Source organism: Zootermopsis nevadensis, unplaced genomic scaffold, assembly GCF_977971745.1.
Source record: "Zootermopsis nevadensis isolate Lab colony 2312 unplaced genomic scaffold, Znev_1.0 Znev_ptg000005l, whole genome shotgun sequence".
Taxonomy (NCBI): Eukaryota; Metazoa; Arthropoda; class Insecta; order Blattodea; family Termopsidae; genus Zootermopsis; species Zootermopsis nevadensis.
This window is the reverse complement of record NW_028259137.1, coordinates 2,290,281-2,309,472: the sequence shown is the minus strand read 5'-3', so window position 1 is coordinate 2,309,472 and position 19,192 is coordinate 2,290,281. Positions and strand designations below refer to the sequence as shown.

The 19,192-nt window shown below is 39.0% G+C and overlaps 2 protein-coding genes across 4 annotated transcripts in view; one reads left to right on the top strand and one right to left on the bottom strand.

Annotated features, from left to right (window-relative positions):
- Window positions 1-19,192, top strand: part of LOC110829592 (alpha-2 adrenergic receptor) — a 298,408-nt gene that overhangs the window by 183,637 nt on the left and 95,579 nt on the right. The window lies entirely within an intron of this gene.
- The window catches only part of LOC110829598 (sodium channel protein Nach-like), a 51,784-nt gene that overhangs the window by 4,533 nt on the left and 28,059 nt on the right, over window positions 1-19,192 (bottom strand). Inside the window, exons 6-9 of the mRNA XM_087343378.1 lie at window positions 8,445-8,721; window positions 7,099-7,152; window positions 5,634-5,796; window positions 4,485-4,594 (exon numbers count right to left, since the gene is read on the bottom strand). Of these exons, the coding sequence (XP_087199504.1) occupies window positions 4,485-4,594; window positions 5,634-5,796; window positions 7,099-7,152; window positions 8,445-8,721 (604 nt within the window). The remainder of the gene's footprint in view (window positions 1-4,484; window positions 4,595-5,633; window positions 5,797-7,098; window positions 7,153-8,444; window positions 8,722-19,192) is intronic.

The following is a 19,192-nucleotide window of genomic DNA, read 5'->3' as shown; positions in this document are numbered from 1 at the left end:
GCGTGTGCATCAAATTTTGCCAAAGACTCGCCAAAATGGCTACGGAAACCTATGAAATGCTAAAGCAAGCATTTGAGGAGTCCGCAATGGGTCGTGCACAAACTTTTGCGTGGCATTCACGTTTTAAAAATGGCCGAACCTCTGTCGATGATGACGAGCGTTCTGGACGACCATCTTCGAGCACAACGCCCGAAAATGTTACGAAGATTCGGCAGGCCATTCACGAAGATCGACGTCGTACCATCAACGACTTGTGCGACATTGTTGGGATAGGCTATGGGACCTGTCAGCTGATTCTAAAGGAAGAACTCCACATGCGACGCATCTCAGCCAAGTTTGTGCCAAGGCTCCTGTCTGAGGACCAGAAGCAGAATCGACTTCTCGTTTGTCAGGAGCTCAAAGATCTTGCAAGAACCGACCCCAACTTCCTTTCTAAGCTCCGTGTGACTTCTTCCTCTTCCCAAAGATGAAAATTCAGCTAAAGGGAAGGAGATTTGAGACGATAGAAGAGATTCAGGCAGAATCGCAGATGGTGCTTGACAGGCTGACAAAGAAAGATTTCCAGGGATGCTTCCAGGCTTGGCAGCGGCGCTGGGATCGTTGTGTTCACTCCCAGGGGAACTACTTCGAGGGTGATGGATGAATTTAATACCTGAGATAAGTGTACGGGTTTTTATAGGCGCAGTCTAGAAACTTTCCGATCGCACCTCGTATATGTACCCGCTGGCGGTGTCTGGTTAAATGGATTTATCTGTGTTTCACGAATTTTCATATCGCTGCCTTTAAAACCTTCAGAGAAACGAATTCTAATATCAATGTACAGTTTTGGTACTAGACAGTATAGAGACTTCAACTGCGATTACTGTTTGATGGAGCGCCGATATATCCACTCAGAATTATCATCGTTGGTTGTTTCGTCTGTACATTATTGGCCGTGTAAACAGGCAATTCTGTATTGTCAATTTTATCGACAGAATATCAGTTTGCTGTAAACAAACCTGTGCATGCATTGTATGTGTGTATTTTGTGAGCTTTAACGGCTGGTTATAGTCATCGATCTGTTAATAAACATCCCGTTACACGTGGGGATTAACGGAGTGTAATAATTAGACTGAGAATCTGTGTTTCATGTGGAAACTTATATTTATGTTGTTACATTTAATCAGTTATGCAAATACATGGATTTGTATTATTAGTGTACTGTTTGTCAAGGTATATTATGTCAGTCCTACCAGTATTTGAAAGAACTACACTCTTACAATCGCTTGGGTTGGTATCACAAGCCTCGTTAATTGTAATTTGTATTTATTTAGAATTGTTTTAGTAGGACACGGTCATTAGAAAAGAATTTTAATCAGAGCTAGTGTTACTCAGCGTCAACACCTCCTGTCCAATGGGTACCGAGGTCATTTCCCGGGGGTAAAGCTGACTGTCACCACGGTGGTCTAGCGGTCAGAACACTAGCCTTGTAAGCCTGGGGTCCCGGGTTCAATTCCCGGTGGTGCTCAAATTTATAACTTGTGTTGGGCAAGGCCGTGGTCTAGGCAACACGGAGTTTTCCTCCGGGGGCTTCCCCGGTTTCTCCGTGGCATCCCAAAAAAACTACTCCACTCACACACAGAAGAAGGCAATGGCAAACCACTTCTGATCATCTCTGCCAAGAATGTATATATGTATGAGCAGGTCCCTGACAACCTGAAGAGGTTGGAAGGATGCTGTTCATAATATATGGACCTGTCGTCAGACAAAACACTACAAATAAAAATAAAGCTGACTACTCACCCCCCATCTAGTGCCGAGGTTAAGAATGAGTAGGAGTTATACCACCTCTCCCCCCAAGCGCCTACATGGACGTAGCGGGATTACTTTATTTTTAATTTTATAGAGCTGTTCATAAAAAACTGAGCTACGTTTTACAGTCAAATCTCATATTAAGTGTATGCAAAATTCATTGGTCCTTACACTAGAACATATCGATATTGATGGCTGAATGAGTGGGTTTATGCATGGCTGGTTGTATGTGTATAAAGTGTATAGTTATAGGTAGGTATATAGACACGTATGTGGAAAAGTAGATAATATACACAGAAAATCAAAGAGGTCATTAGGTGGATATATATATGTGAATAGACTGACAGATGGACAGGTGTAACATAGGTGAATGGGTACATGTGTGTTTATATATTTTGTGGACACTCTGTATCATGTTAGAATGTCATTGGTATTTAAAAGTAAACTTCACGGACTATCTTGTCTTTAGAAAATTCTAAATATAATGAACCTATTCAAAAAATCAGAATCTACGGTATTCATATAGTTCTATACAAAATTTATTCCGTAATGGACACACAGTGGAATGTAAATAACTACGAAGAGCAATTATTTGTGTAAGATATTTTTTTTTACCGATCTTACATTACATTGGCGCTACAAATATTTATAATAATAATTATTATTATTATATTTGAGATTTTAGCTGTGATAGTTGTGTCCATTAGCCGTCTAGAGCCCAACCAGCTTTTTGTAAAATGGTTAACGTGAGATCTCCTGGGGTTAAGATGCCTGAGTAACGCTGACCAGACACTTTTAGTGCGGAGGTAAAGAATTATTTAATGACACGGTGGCACAGAGTGTTTTATTGTTAATTATTAATAAATAACTGGACACAGAATCGTAATTTACGAGTCCACAAGGCATTGTTTCTTGTACAATAAAATTCTATAAAGTATGCAAAACGTGTAAAGAAATAAGCATTTATACAGGATGTATTTGAGGTTATATAAAATTTGCAGTTTGAAAAGCATCGTTAAATAAACGAAGAATTTCTTTAGCAAATGAAATGGTTGATAACGATTCCAATAATTGGTTGTAGTCTCATAATTTCTTAATGTTCTTATAAGTTGTTGTTTTACAAGATTATTGCCTCTCAAAGCTGTTTAAATAATTCCACGAAACGAGAAGGAATAAACTATATATGATGAAGATCTGCAGTATTTGTAACGAAATTTAGTCTACGAATGTGAGAAGTGAAACATAATGTAAATAAAATGTTATTTAGCAAGAGTTAATTAACTTAGAAAACTAAGGTATGTTACAGTCATATTGAAGGAATGAATTAAGAAGAGACATTATCGAAGAAACGTGTTGTACTGATCACCAATAAAGGGTAGAATATTAATATGAGGCTTTGGGTTGTTGATATGGAAACTCAAGCCGTAGAATGAAGAAATGAAAAAGACAAATTTCGGTTGTGAAATTATTAACGGAAGGACAGTCGGACAGACACAATCTCTTCATGTACTTTGTACAAAAAAGAATAAAATTGTGTGTAATGCTCTTCACTAAATTCTTCATCGCTCGCTGCCAAGGGATTTCATCCGACATAAAAAAGTACATATTTATGGGGACATATGAGACCGAGCACGGACCTCGGCCCAAACCGGAATAATCTCGACTCATCTTAAGCTTTGCCACTTGCTAGCGGCGATGCAGACTGACTTTAACCGGAAAGTGACAAGTTTGGAGCTTTTTGGTAACGTGTCTTTGTTTGAAGTGGTTGTCGCCTCAGAATCTCGTCAGTTTAATTACTTACGTGGTACAAGAAGTGTTTAGGAACACCGCATTGTGATTTACTTTGGGGTTAGAAAAGGGACGAATCAAGAAAAATATCTAATAAATCTAGATTTGTCGTCAAATTGAAGTTTAGTTTATTCAGACATAACCTAAAACTTAATTGAAGAACGTGACCTAACCTCCAATCGAATTAATGTTGTTATGAAACCATGAGAGCAAAATCATTTTGCAAACATAATCAATTGCTCAAGGAAAATAAGTTTCTGTAACTGGTCACCAACGCTGGCTTTGTAATCCTGGGGTCTCGGGTTCGATTCCCGGCGGTGCCCGAATTTATAACTTGTGTTGGGCAAGGCCGTGGTCTAGGCAACACGGAGTTTTCCTCCGGGGGCTTCCCCGGTTTCTCCGTGGCATCCCAACAATTACTCCATTCACACACAGAAGAAGGCAATGGCAAACCACTTCTGGATCATCTGCCAAGAACGTATATGAACAGGTCCCAATCCGAGAAAAGGATGGAAGGATCCTGTTCATATGGACCTGTCGTCAGACAGAACACTAAATAATAATAAGATGAGGTGGTCTAGCGGTTAGAACGCTGGCCTTGTAATCCTGGGATCTCGGGTTCGATTCCCAGCGGTGCCCGAATTTATAACTTGTGTTGGGCAAGGCCGTGGTCTAGGCAACACGGAGTTTTCCTCCGTGGCATCCCAACAATTACTCCATTCACACACAGAAGAAGGCAATGGCAAACCACTTCTGGATCATCTGCCAAGAACGTATATGAACAGGTCCCAGTCCGAGAAAAGGATGGAAGGATCCTGTTCATATTGACCTGTCGTCAGACAGAACACTAAATAAATAAATAATAAATAACTGGTCACCGCGAGGAAAAAAAGTTTTATACTCACCCAGGAGTTGGTGCCATGTGTATAACAAGTTTCGCATGTAACGCGTGCCCACCAGGTCGATATAATACACGTGTAGCAAACTGTGGTCTCGCTGTAAGTTCACGCCCTCGCTGGAACACAATTCCATTTCGTACAGAATAAGAAATATGGCCCCAGTTGGGTTGAAACACTATAAAGATATTAAATATTTACACCAAGTTTCTAGAATGAAGACAATGTAAATTCCACGACCTTCTATACGTCCGAAAGTTTCGTATCCGAAACTGCTGAACAAATTTGTGTTCATTTGGTATGCGGTGTTTGAATCTGAATGGTCGATCCACTTATGGAGATCAAATCGAAATTTAATTATCGTATTGTTCTCCCCAAAAGACTGTAGTACAAATTATTTCCAGCATTTCCACAAGATCTTCAGCTTTTGTTTGGGAAAGTTTTTGGCGAAACAACTGTATGAGCCTCCATCATTAACGTTATACGTAGAGGCTTCTTATCTACCATCCACTCAAAGAGCGTTGTAAGAATTCTGCATCTGCCCGGACGTGTAAAATGTCCCATAGTTTCTGTCCCACGTGATTTAATTATTCTGATTATAGCCTGTTATTCGAAGACACGAGGGCCAATTGAATGGCCTCCTCGGTCGCCGTATCTGTCTCGGATACTTTTCTTGTGGGGACACGCAGTTTCTCCGAGGACTGCAGAAGATCTCGTGACAAGATTTCAAGCAGCTGTGATGACGGTAGATGCCAACGTGTTGGGACGTGTTTGAGAAAATGACGTGCGGCGTACGGCCATGTTCCTTGAAATGGACGGAGGCCGCTTCGAAAACCGATTGTAACTACGAGGCGCACGTGGTTAGTGCGCCATTTGACGGTGGTGTGTATCGTGAACGCTAAACGTCACAGGACATATGTTGTATGATATTTTCGATTTTTTAAAACAAAGAATCACTCTGTATGAGAAGACGTGTGAATAAATGGTACGATCATAATATCGTGACGAGTTTTACACTGACCATTGGTTGTAGAGGAGAATTAGTGATTAAAGAAGTTTTAGAAGAAAAATACATGAAGGCAACATTACAAGTATAAGTTAAATTGTTTTAATGAACAGAAGGATTTATTGTAGTATTTATTATGACCTGATACTTACAAGAACGTGGTAGAATCGTGAGCCAAGTGATCCGGCCTATCGATGTCAATCTCGGAGGTGTCTGTTCGATAGAAGAGGGCAGAACATTCAGGAAGACAGTTGCATGGAGTGTGGGAATTTTCCGTACTGTTTTGGGCGTCTCGATTGGTCAGAAAGTAATCATCTGGAAATAACGGACCAAATAATTCTTGTAGGATTTGAGGTTTTTACGGCTGTGAGTCTGAAGATTTCTGTCTTCTGGGTTGTTGCGCCGTGTAGTCTAGTCGATGTTAACCGACGTTTCAGAGGTCATACTGCCTCCGTCATCAGAGTATGAAGATTTCTGTCTTCTGGGTTGTTGCGCCGTGTAGTCTGGTCGATGTTAACCGACGTTTCAGAGGTCATACTGCCTCCGTCATCAGAGTATGAAGATTTCTGTCTTCTGGGTTGTTGCGCCGTGTAGTCTGGTCGATGTTAACCGACGTTTCAGAGGTCATACTGCCTCCGTCATCAGAGTATGAAGATTTCTGTCTTCTGGGTTGTTGCGCTGTGTAGTCTAGTCGATGTTAACCGACGTTTCAGAGGTCATACTGCCTCCGTCATCAGAGTATGAAGATTTCTGTCTTCTGGGTTGTTGCGCCGTGTAGTCTGGTCGATGTTAACCGACGTTTCAGAGGTCATACTGCCTCCGTCATCAGAGTATGAAGATTTCTGTCTTCTGGGTTGTTGCGCTGTGTAGTCTGGTCGATGTTAACCGACGTTTCAGAGGTCCTTACTGCTTCCATGATCAGGGTGCCCCGATGACGAAGGCAGAATGACCTCTGAAACGTCGGCAGTCTTCTACCAGACTACACTGCGCAACAACCCAGAAGACAACCATCTTCAAAGAATTCTTCAGATGTCTCCGTAAGGATCGGAAAGTTTCAAGACTGTGTCAATAGAGGGCGAACCGGATGTAGTACGAGCTTTTGCCGCTAGGGGGTGCGGCCTACATTCATAGTGAATCAGTGTGCCAGCCGGCATCATCGAATTAGCATTTGTTCCTTAGTTACGGGCGTTTTGGTAGTGCATTACACCGACCCTCCTGCGATTTCGGAATGGCGTGTGCATCAAATTTTGCCAAAGACTCGCCAAAACGGCTACGGAAACCTATGAAATGCTAAAGCAAGCATTTGGGGAGTCCGCAATGGGTCGTGCACAAACTTTTGTGTGGCATTCACGTTTTAAAAATGGCCGAACCTCTGTCGATGATGACGAGCGTTCTGGACGACCATCTTCGAGCACAAGGAAAGATTTCCAGGGATGCTTCCAGGCTTGGCAGCGGCGCTGGGATCGTTGTGTACACTCCCAGGGGAACTACTTCGAGGGTGATGGATGAATTTAATACCTGAGATAAGTGTACGGGTTTTTATAGGCGCAGTCTTGAAACTTTCCGATCGCACCTCGTATACGTTGGGAAGTTATTAGAAATTCTTAATTTACTTACATTTGTGTCTTCCTAAGCAAGGGATATCCGTTAAGTTGCAAATTCTTTGCCCGTCTGGAAAAGAAAAAAGACTTCCGATAATTATGCCAGTGTTTATCAGATTAAAACGGAGGAAAATTAAATAATATGCGTACTTCCATGTAGTCTGTCCTTAATACAGAGTTTCCATATAAACCGCCTCCCTTGCATTGCACACAAGAAAGTCTTGGAATAGAAATAATAATATTGAAATAGAATCCCCCTTTAAAGCTACCATCCCCCAAAATCTATGGCAGTACAAATTTAGTGTTAAGCATTTTAATGAAGCCCGATTTCGCTCTACGCCATTTTGTTTGCACGGGCTATACAAGCAAATTCGTGAAATATTGAATTGTAAAACGTTACAATTATGCGTCAACAAATAAGAATCCACCTACAGTGCTGGGAGCTGGTTCGTTACTTAGGGCGGTATCGCACTAGGATGCCATGGCAGCGACACCAACAGCGATGCCATGGCGTCCAGCTGCCAGAAAAAGACGCCAGACAAGCTGCCAGCTTTCGACGCCAGTCGAGCGAATAGATGGATCAACATTATGAGATCACGAAATGATAGAAACACTTCTTAGCTAATTTTTTCTTTTCTACTGTAAATAAATCTCCTCCAAATATTTCCACAAGTTCTTCCCAGTTTCTTTTTTTCAAGTCCCGGTTTGCGTATTCAATAGCAGATGAATCCCATAGTGATGGTCAGGACTGAATTTCAATTATCAATCTTTCGGTGTCGAAATTATCCATATTTGGAAGTAACAGAAATACACACAAGCACATTAACGCACGGACGTCAATGGACTGGCCAGACTGTCATGTGATGTTGATTTGGCTTTGGCCGTGGCAGCGATGCCAGTAGCATTTGAACTTGGCATCTTGGTTGGCAGCGATGCCAAGTTGGAAGCGCTGCCAGACGGATGCCAGGTGCGATATATGACTACTAAATTAATGCATTGAGTTTGGCCGAGATGCTGGCAGCTGCGCCATGGCCTCCCGTTGGCATCCTAGTGTGATACCACCCTTAAGGTCACCGTTGAGTAACTAACAGCACACGAAGACACTTGCAAGTCTTTTGAAAGATTAGAGAAGGTGTGAAATTTTATCTTTCATAAGTAAGACGAACATCCATTTTAATTTACTCTGTCGGTGATGTTTGTTTCTGGTTTATTACTGTATACTGACAACGTAAGAGACCTTACGGCGAGCCCAGAAGACCCAACACCGATATCTTCACCCCCGTGAAGACCTCAGGTCAGATTCAATGATATGTTGTTCCAAAAACCACTTAAATATGTGAAGAATGTCGATTTGTTACTTACATTTTTCTGGGTAATAGAAAGGCGAGCAGCCACAGTGACGTATGGTCAGGTTTTGTCGACATTCAGACAGGCAGTTACTATAGGAATATCGCTGCATACTCCTCAGGTAACTCTCCTTTCGCAGCAAACATTGACGTCTCTTCGAGGGCATTTCCCTGACGCCATTTGTGGTCTGCAATTTCTCGGGGTAGACGGACATCAGCATCATCCTTCCAGCACCCAGAATATTCTCGTCGATGTTGTCGTTCGGATAGTCGTACGGATCGTGCAGCACAACCTGATACAAGAAATATTTTAACGCTATAATCCACCTGCAAACTCTTCGATTCATAAATGAAGTACCGATGTTATAATGTGTATAACAGAACATAAGATTAGCAGATTTGTTTGTAATTATTTCTATTCAGGAGGTGTCCCGGCCTTTAATCTCGACCCAGAAACCGAATATCGTGTCAGTTAATAGCGTACCTTATATCAAGCAAGCTCGCCCGAATAATATTTAATAATTCAGGCCGTACCGTAAAGAAAACACAACGAGTCACCTTTACACACATCAGTTGTAATGTGTTCAAGGAAATAATCTCTGTTTATTCTGAGAATATTTAAAAAAGAAATATATATACAAAATGCATCCTTTAGACTACTTATTGGTAAACGAGGTGGTGAATATAGTTACCACTGTGCTTTAAAGCAGTGGTATTCAAACTTTTTTTTGTTCGCGTACCCCCAAATATAATTTCTATTCAACTTTGTACCCCCAAAGTTGTTGGTGTATAATTCAAGTTATACATAGTATATAATCTACATCTGAAATAAATTAAATAAATTACATTACTGATTATTCAGTGTTTATAATAAAATAATATATATTTTTTTAAATTTCACGTACCCCCTAAGATGTCTTCGCGTACCCCCAGATATAATTTCTCTTCAACTTTGTACCCCCAAAGTTGTTGGTGTATAATTCAAGTTATATATAGTATATAATCTACATCTAAAATAAATTAAATAAATTACATTACTGATTATTCAGTGTTTATCATAAAATAATATATATATATTTTTTTAAATTTCACGTTCCCTCTAAGATGTATTCGCGTACCCCAGATTGAAGACCACTGCTTTAAAGGATTAAAGATAAAATTGGGTTATTATTCGTGATTCTAAATTGTGATCTCATAGAAACTCTCATCGTACACTGTTCAAAGTTATAACGCAGACTGCATATACGTATATAATCTTTGTGAATATATGGCTTCTGAGGTTATATACCTCCAGCGTTCTAGAGTTAAATGGTAAAGTTTGATTACAGACTGTATGTCTTGTGGCGTGTCTACTTCATTACATCCTCTCCCATGTCTTAAGCTCGGCATTGTTATTCGTTTCCCTGTAGATAAATTCTATTTTGACGTTACCATGGAAACAGTGACTCGTCGTAACCATGTTTTACTTAAAGAACTGGTTTTAGAGGGAGTTTGGTGGTGAGAACAAACGAATTCTCACAAAGCTTACAGTAGCGATGTATCAAATATTCTTACAGCTTTGTTAAAGGAATTACATTGTAATATTTGTAGTATTTTGTGTGTAACACGCACGGGACTACTGGTATTGTGAAATGAGATGTTTGATACTGTGACTTAAGTGATTTAGGCCCAGATTCTTGTGTGTGTATTTATAAAGATATAATTTTGAAAATAAGTTCGTTCTTTCACTTAGCCTACGTGGAGTGTCTGATAGATTTGAATTTCCACTCGGTGGGAAAAAACGTTCCTTGTTTACGAAACATTTAGATTTACACACAAAAAAAATCTCTATTATTTTAAAATCTAAAACTTCTTGACGATGGTGAAGAGTCAATTGAATAAAAATTTTCTTGGATATTATCCATCGTCTAGTAAATATAAAACGTAAAACGACGTTTCGGATATGGGACTCTATCTCCGTCTTCAGGTTCCTACACAGTTGGGCCCACTAGATAGAGCTAATACCTATCTCCGAAACGTCGTTTTACGTTTTATATTTACTAGACGATGGATAATATCCAAGAACATTTTTATTCAATTGTCTATTATTTTCGCTCAGTGGTTACAAAATACACGCTACTTTGACATAAATATGGCACTGATTGAATCTATTTTAGGCCTGCGTTATAAAGTTTTGACGGTTGTAAGAACTTGGGTTATATTTCTCTGGGTTACGTCGCCAACTCGGCTTGTATATGGTTACAAACGTTTCTGAACTACCTTCCCTGAAGATGGAAGCTAAAAATTCTTACGAAACAACCTACAAGACTACTCTGCACTGAAAACCTTAACTCGAGCCTAAATTTGAACTCTGGATTGCCGAAATACGAAGCGGGAATGCTAACCACTGGGTCTGTTTGCTCTTGGCAAAATGTGAAATTATACTTATTTAATACGAATAGAAGATGAATGGCTTAGTGGCGAGTAGCCACTTTGACTGAAGGCTTGTGCCTATCTAGACCCCAGAGGTTTTGCTGCTTTTGAACTCAGATTCTGAATTACACCGTTATGCTTTCAACTAGTCTTCCAAATTTAAACATCAAAATTACACCATACTCTGTGGTTCTACCAGATTCCTCGAAGTTTGAGAGTCGAGGTTCATAGTGCAACGTTAGAGACGCTTGGTTGCTGGAGTGGAGACGGACACACAGTACGTTAATTAATTTAAATAATATCTGCATTTGAATAAGTCCTTTTGTTGTAGTACGGGAGAAAATGAATCTTTTATTAGCATTTGTTAGTCATAAGCTGAGTTATATTCTGTATCTGCCTGTATTTTAAAGCGCATAATTTTAAAAGTATCAGGAGGTATGGATGAATCTTGGAATAGAGAAAGCTCCCGTTGAGAAAACGTAATCTACAGTACTGACCAATCTGTGTTCAGTTCACAGATTGAGCGACCTTTGGGCAGTTTTACTATGTCGCCCGTCACCTACTACATATTACAAAACAAGACTTGGGCCCACCTAAAGATGTGTTATTTTAAATAAACTAGAAACCTACAAAAGTTGAACCTAATACATGAAAAAGAACAGTGATTTCGAAGAAAAATAATATAAATCTAAACGTTTTGTTATGGTACTGTCAAACCGTGGGGTATAATTTATCGTTTACCTTACTATTTTTATGTAAAGAAATATGTTTTAAGACAATTTATGATACTTATGATATTGTAACTTATGTTTGCAAAGATAATTGTTGTGAGATTTATTATTCAGATTTGTTGCACATTAAATTGTAATTTGTGTTCTCTTGTCTTTTTTGTCGATTTTTTCAACGAAACTTGCAGGTAATTATCTTAAAAATGGCCACGTGTCTTATTCTTAGCCTTCAACATCCGCCAACATATATTGCAATGAACCATGGATTTTGCATTGCTGAAAAATGTTTCAGAATGGAGAATCGATCCCACAACCACGTGTCTGTAACAAGGAAATCTACTCCTACTTAAAAGCCTTCCTTTGTAAGACATAGTTTTGCTTTTGTTGCTATGGCAGCACTGCGCATTACTTAGCCCTGCGGCAAGTGATGGTTACCATATTTCTTGTGTTACAAGCCGGGACACTCTCTTTCTTATATGAGGAAGAAGATGGCATGTATTGTAGTTCACAAATGCGTTTCGTGCCAATTCATTATGTTTTTTTTTTTCATGTAATAATCAGAGTTTCTTGTTTCTCGTCTCTACAACCCGGTTGTTGGTTTTTGCCGCCTCGTTTTTCGGAGGTTTCCTTCTCTTTGAAGTGTGCATTTTGATTAGTGAGTGACAAACCCACCGCCTCTGCACAATTTCTACTCAATCCTGATTTTTGTCTGCTATAGCCATCTAGTAGTGAATCAGGGGAGATTTTGATAAGAAATGACCGCTGAATTTTGCTTACGGAACATCTCGTTCATGCTTGTAAGGTTCTTTAACCTGCCGTAAATCTACAATATGGGACGGCCGGCTTTATTTCCCCTCCGGAGGAAGTTGTGCTACGGTTTCCCCTCCGGAGGAAGTTGTGCTACGGTTTCCCCTCCGGAGGAAGTTGTGCTACGGTTTCCCCTCCGGAGGAAGTTGTGCTACGGTTTCCCCTCCGGAGGAAGTTGTGCTACGGTTTCCCCTCCTGAGGAAGTTGTGCTACGGTTTCCCCTCCGGAGGAAGTTGTGCTATGGTTTCCCCTCCGGAGGAAGTTGTGCTACGGTTTCCCCTCCGGAGGAAGTTGTGCTACGGTTTCCCCTCCGGAGGAAGTTGTGCTACGGTTTCCCCTCCGGAGGAAGTTGTGCTACGGTTTCCCCTCCGGAGGAAGTTGTGCTATGGTTTCCCCTCCGGAGGAAGTTGTGCTACGGATTTTTATCACCCTTAAAAATCCACCGAGCTCGGCAGGGATTGAACCCACGAACCTTGGGTCTAGTGGCGAGCACGATAACCACCAATTACATCAAATTTCTGTCCTCATATCTGATAGTTATTTTCACATTTTAAGTAACCGAAATCTATTATGACGTTGTACTTCTGGTGGTTGAAATGTTTTTTTATGTACTGAATTCTTTTGAGTGTTTCGGTGTTGACATTCTTTTTGTAATAAATCTCCTTTCGTGTGAACTTGTAGTTCTTCCTGTGGCTCAACAAGGGTGAACTGTTATCCATTATATTTCTCTCAAGTGACAAAACATTGTTTAAAATTGAGAACGCACGTTCTAGAAGTGTTGATGTTGTAGATGAAGATAATTCAAACTGAGAACTTTAGAGCTATTGGGAATAGGAATGTTCCATTTGTTGAAGCGTTTAAATATTTTGACTAAATTGTCTTCAAAGCTGATAGTTACTTCCTTCTAGCCCCTAGCTTGCTGGTTAAGGACTCAACATATCTTATAAAATATCTGACCATTATTATTAATTGGAGACTGTCCTATTTTAATATTTACCAGTTCTGCAATAGTTTTAAATCCAGGCAACTTCACATCATTTTGAGTTCCTTAGCTGAGGGACTCAGTTTTTTTATTTCCTTCCCAATTTATGTGTAACTTACGCTAATTGCATTTCAAAGCGACAGCTTTACCTGGGAACTGTCTAGCATTAAAGCTGTCTAAAAGTACCTTAACTTTCTTGGGTGAACTGGTTATCCCCTGTCTTCAATTTTTGCTTAAGTTCATTGAGTTAGCTAGCAATAATATTTCTTGCAGTAATTGTGCTTTTCTCAGTTTTAAGATTCGTATGATAAACAAATGAAGATCGCTATAGAAAAATTTCAGGAACAATTCTCAACGCAGGTTCTTAAATAAATTTTTGTACTGGTATATATTATTCCTGTGAACCTCAAGGATACTTTGGTCGCAGGAGGGGTGGGGAAATTGAATGTGTCCACGTTGCAAAAGCTCGTACGAAAATTTGACAAAATCGGAAAAGAATTTCGACTGTGTAATACGCGCTGTCTGTATATTGGAAGCGTTTATGAATCTTCACCATAAGAATTGCAGTACGAATGTGTAGTGAATTAATCGTTGTTTGTAGGCAGTTATGGTATATACGTACAGCACAACCCAATTTTTGTGTGAAAACCCTTTCTTCAATCGACTCTACACGTAGTTTCAATCTCTTCTTTCAGAATTCCAAAGTTTGTGTTGTGTTCGTCGGCACATAGGTTAATACTGCAACTCTTGCGTCGTACTTCAACTGTTCGCTGAAAAACGACTTATGGTCTAAAGTTGTAGGTACTTTCTCTCCCAAGCAGTGGTACCTTTTTTGAAACATTCTGCACAAAATTTTATTACCTACGGATTCTGTTCCAAAGTTAAAGTGGACGTCTAATCTGTGTTGTTAAATTAATTGATTTAACAGTTATTTAAAGTTATCTCTGAACATTAATTTAACTTATCAAATGTTACGGGTGTGTGTGTTTCGACTGTTTTGATGTTGGGTATAAATATTATCAACACTAAACTATAAGACTTATATTCAGAATCCAGTGTTCGTACAATCTTTAACCCTTTGAAGCCGGAGATCGTCTGAATATTATTTACGAATCCAGACCGTACCGCGAAGAAAACACTTCACTTAACCATTAGAAGTCGAATCAGGCGGTACCACATAAGATTTAACATCCCGGTCAAAGCCTTAAGAAGATGGATGTCTTCTGGGTTGTTGTGCCGTGTAGTCTGGTAGAAGTTTAATGACGTTTCAGAGGTCCTTGCCGCCTCCATCATCAGGGCGATGAAGTCTGGTAGAAGTTTATCTACCAGATGAAAGCAGCAATGACCCAGAAGACAACCATCTTCATAATGACCGCCGAGAAAACTTTATATCTTACCAAGCAAGATATCAATGCACGGGAGGAAGGCTTCCGGGAAAAGACTGCTTGGAAAACCAAGCGGAGTGTGTGAGAATTACATAGATCTGAGAAAGAGAGAGGAAAAAGCATGGATGTGAATTAGACCGTGTCCAATTAGGGACGTGTCAATAGCGTTGTAGCTTCGGTTTACCACAAGTGGGCAGGATTTTCACGTATCTTTAACACGTAGTTTCATGACATAAAGAATTATTCAAAGACATGGAAACGTGCCGGGTTTTTCTGGTTCTCTTTCAAATCCTCCGCCTTGTTTAGAAGTGCATTGGTTTGTTTTAATGTCACGACAGAGGATTAGTATCCCTGCTTCGTGTATTAGAAGTCCTGAGTTAAAATCTCAGCCAGAGACCTATATCCTGACAGATGCTTATTGGCTTTTCGTAATCCCAGTGAAATGCTGAGATAGTACCTTAAATTACGCTATGACATAAGCTTTCATATACACAGTGGATTCCGGTTAATTGGGACACATCGGGACTAGAACACTTTGGTCCAATTAAGTGGTTGTCCCAATTATGCTAAGTTCCACGTAAAGAGTTAAAAAGGTTTGTTCTTTAAGATTGTCCCCAAATAAAGGGCTGCCCCGATTAACCGGAATCTACTGTATTTCCAATTAATTATTGATTAATCATTATATTATTTGAGGCCAGATAGACTTGAACTACTGATAGTGTCGTTTTTTATGAAATAAATATGTAAATACGTTTAGTAGGGTTACGTGGTCCTTAGGATAGTTCAATGGGGTTTGTTTCCATATGCCGTTGACAGGTCAGGAACTTGTGAAGAGTCAGCTACTGACTTATAAGGAGAATCCTATCACATTGATTTTATCGCAATACAGAGACGAATGAAATGATTTGACCTCCAACTAAATGTTAATTTGAATATTTGGCTTTGTAACATCTGCGAGATTATTTTTCGTCGTTTGTATATGACAAAATGATTCTCATTGGACGAAATGTGTGACGAGGCTGCTTTGTGTAATGAATTTTTGCGACGTTAAGCCTCATTATAGTCTTTCCTCTTCAGTGTTATGGGATGTTTTCTTCACCGATACCAAGTTAATTTATTTCTTGGTTTAATTAACGACACTTTGGCTACTTGGTGAATCTCAAGGTTACTTACATCATAATGGTTTATTTTGTTAAAACAGTTGCTTTGGATACAATGGTTACGTAATTTGTATGTTACTTACGTGCAAATTTTTTAGTGTTTGTGGAGTTAAATGTCAGAAAATATTAAATTTGTAATGAACATTTCAAATATCACCACAATGTGGAAGGAAACTGCTGTGGTCTATTTTAAGTACAGTTTCAGCAAATTTATGTGGAGCCGAGGAAAACCACGAAAAGTCCGAATAACCCTATGTCTGGGTCTGAAATCGAATCTGGGGCCTTCAGAATATGTGGGCTTCTTGATCATCAAATTTAAATGCAAAATTTATCGTGAATGACGTGTGATTATCAAATTTAAAAAAAAATTAATATGGATTACTTACCACATTTGAATAAAAACGGTACTGTATCCGGTTTATTTTTTCAACAAATTTGAATCGAAGTTTTTTCTAATGATCAGCGAAAGTTAAAATACAAAATTTTCAGCTGATGACACATTAACAAATTTTAATAAAGGATTTACCTACGATGACTTCATGATCGATAAATCTGAGTAAATGTTTGCCCTGGTTGACTCATTATCAATAAATTTGGATAAAAATATTACCGTCGATGATCGACAAATCCGATTAAAATATTTACAGTTAATTATTCACGTTCAGGAATTCCGGATAAAGAATTTACCTTGTTCGTTAAATGGTAAACGAATAAATAATTTACCGTGGATGACTCGGAGTGAATAAATTTGAATAAGACGTATTCATTTTCTAGCAAAAAAAAAAAAAATTAGAAAATATTTTGCCGCGATTGATTTCTGTTCAAGAAAGAAGTTGAATAAAGAATTTGCCATGGGCAATGATTGCTTCATGATGAACAAATGTTTGTAATAAATTTATAATATTCGTTTCATGATAGTATATTTGCAGTCCCTGATTCAAGATTGAAAATCCAGTGAGTCTGCTTTATGTTCATAATTTACTATTAATACATGACGAAATGTTTATCGTGGTACTTGAAGTTGATAACACCTACCGTGACCACTTTATGATCAAAAGCTTTGCTGTGACCACTTAATTATGAGGGAAATTGAGTGTCCACTTCATGAACTACAGACATACAACAGAAAGAGACTGACGTTGTAAAATACAAGATGAGCATTAATTTGAACGTTAAACTGTAAACTGAGGATAATAGGATCAGGGGTGTGCTTTGTTAGTTTTTATATGATTATCCGAAAATCACGGAAAATCAAAATATCGATATATCTTTCCGTCCATACTTCATATGCCAAAACGAAAATGAAAAAAAAAATACAAGGTACTGACGCGAGACCTTTGCTAATAATTGTCAGTACACCCCTGAATAAATTTATATTTAATTTAATCGGATTTCAGGCAATGTACTTTTAATCGTAACTTATTTGTTGCAGTAACTGGACGCTTAAAAAATAAAACATGGTCTAACTCAGTGATATTCAAACCTAGGGTACGCGTACCCCCGGGGGTACGCGAAGACATCTTAGGGGGTACGTGAAATTTAAAAAATATATATTTATTTTATGATAAACACTGAACAATCAGTAATGTAATTTATTTAATTTATTATAGATGTAGATTATATACTATGTATAACTTGAATTATTCACCAACAACTTTGGGGGTACAAAGTTGAAGAGAAATTATATCTGGGGGTACGCGAAGACATCTTAGGGGATACGTGAAATTTTAAAAATATATATATTATTTTATGATAATCACTGAATAATCAGTAATGTAATTTATTTAATTTATTTTAGATGTAGATTATATACTATTTATAACTTGAATTATAAACCAACAACTTTGGGGGTACAAAGTTGAAGAGAAATTATATCTGGGGGTACGCGAAGACATCTTAGGGGATACGTGAAATTTTAAAAAAATATATATTATTTTATGATAAAGACTGAATAATCAGTAATGTAATTTATTTAATATATTGTAGATGTAGATTACATATTATGTATAACTTGAATTATACACAAACAACTTTGGGGGTACAAAGTTGAAGAGAAATTATATCTGGGGGTACGCGAACAAAAAAGGTTGAATACCACTGGTGTATAGAGACAAATGATTTTGGAGATCATATGTTTCACTGATAATTTCTATGCGCTTATGCATTCTGAATATCATCATCATATTTGTAAAGCCAAGGAACATTACAGATATTACTCGATGTGGGCATACTCAAGACATCATTTTCCATTTATTTTCTTGAGTTACGATGATTCTGAGAAAACATTTGAGTAAAATATGCAGGTCTTAATTATATATTTGTTATAACTTAAGCGGTTTCTTTGTAGCGTGGGCAATTCTGTATAGAACAAAGATTTAATTGGGTTCCAGTACCAAATTTATTCCACATTAGTTAAGCGATTATGGAGATGAAATAGAAGGTGAAGTTACTTTTCACTGTGGTCTGATTTCATGTAATACTTGCAGTGAACCCACGAGAAACCTCGATGGATGGAACATTATGTGTGACATTTTAGGTTATCGCGATATCGTTGGTCTTTGCGTTGTATCTACGAGGTGCGTCCACAAATTAAGTTTGCCACTCGTCCCACAGCTAGCAAACCTTATTTTGCGTGAAGCGACTGTGCGTACGTGATAGAGCAATGACGTAGCATGGCGCATGCGCTAACGGTACTTCCCGCGTTCTCACAGTAGCATCGTTGCAGCTGTTGAAGATGGAGGTTCTTATTCCAGCTCCCGCCGACTGTGAAGTGCGGTCAGTGATAACGCTAGGCCGCACACGGCTCGACGGACAGCAAGTCTCCTGCAGGAGTTCAGCTGGGAGGTGTTTAATCATCCACCCTACAGCCCGGACCTCGCTCCCAGTGATTTCCATCTTTTCCTACACCTCAAGAAATTCCTGTCCGGTCAGCGTCAGCGTTTTGAGAATGACAGAGAGGCGGAGATGGTTGTCACACAGTGGTTCCAATCCCAGGCGGCAGACTTCTACGACACAGGTATTCAAAAGTTGGTCCCACGGTATGACAAATGTCTCAATTCCGGTGGCGAATATGTTGAAAAATAGCTGGACATTTGCTGTATCTGTTGCAATAAATATTTCCATGAAATTGTGTTTTGTTTCTGTAAACGGCCCCAGGGAAACTTACTTTAAGGACGAGCCTCGTACATACAACGTTTAGGAGGAAAACATTGTATCCATCTTCAGGGTACTTCAGCGCTCAAGGTGGAGACAGAATGTTCCTCAGAAACGCTGATAGTTGCTTACAAGTA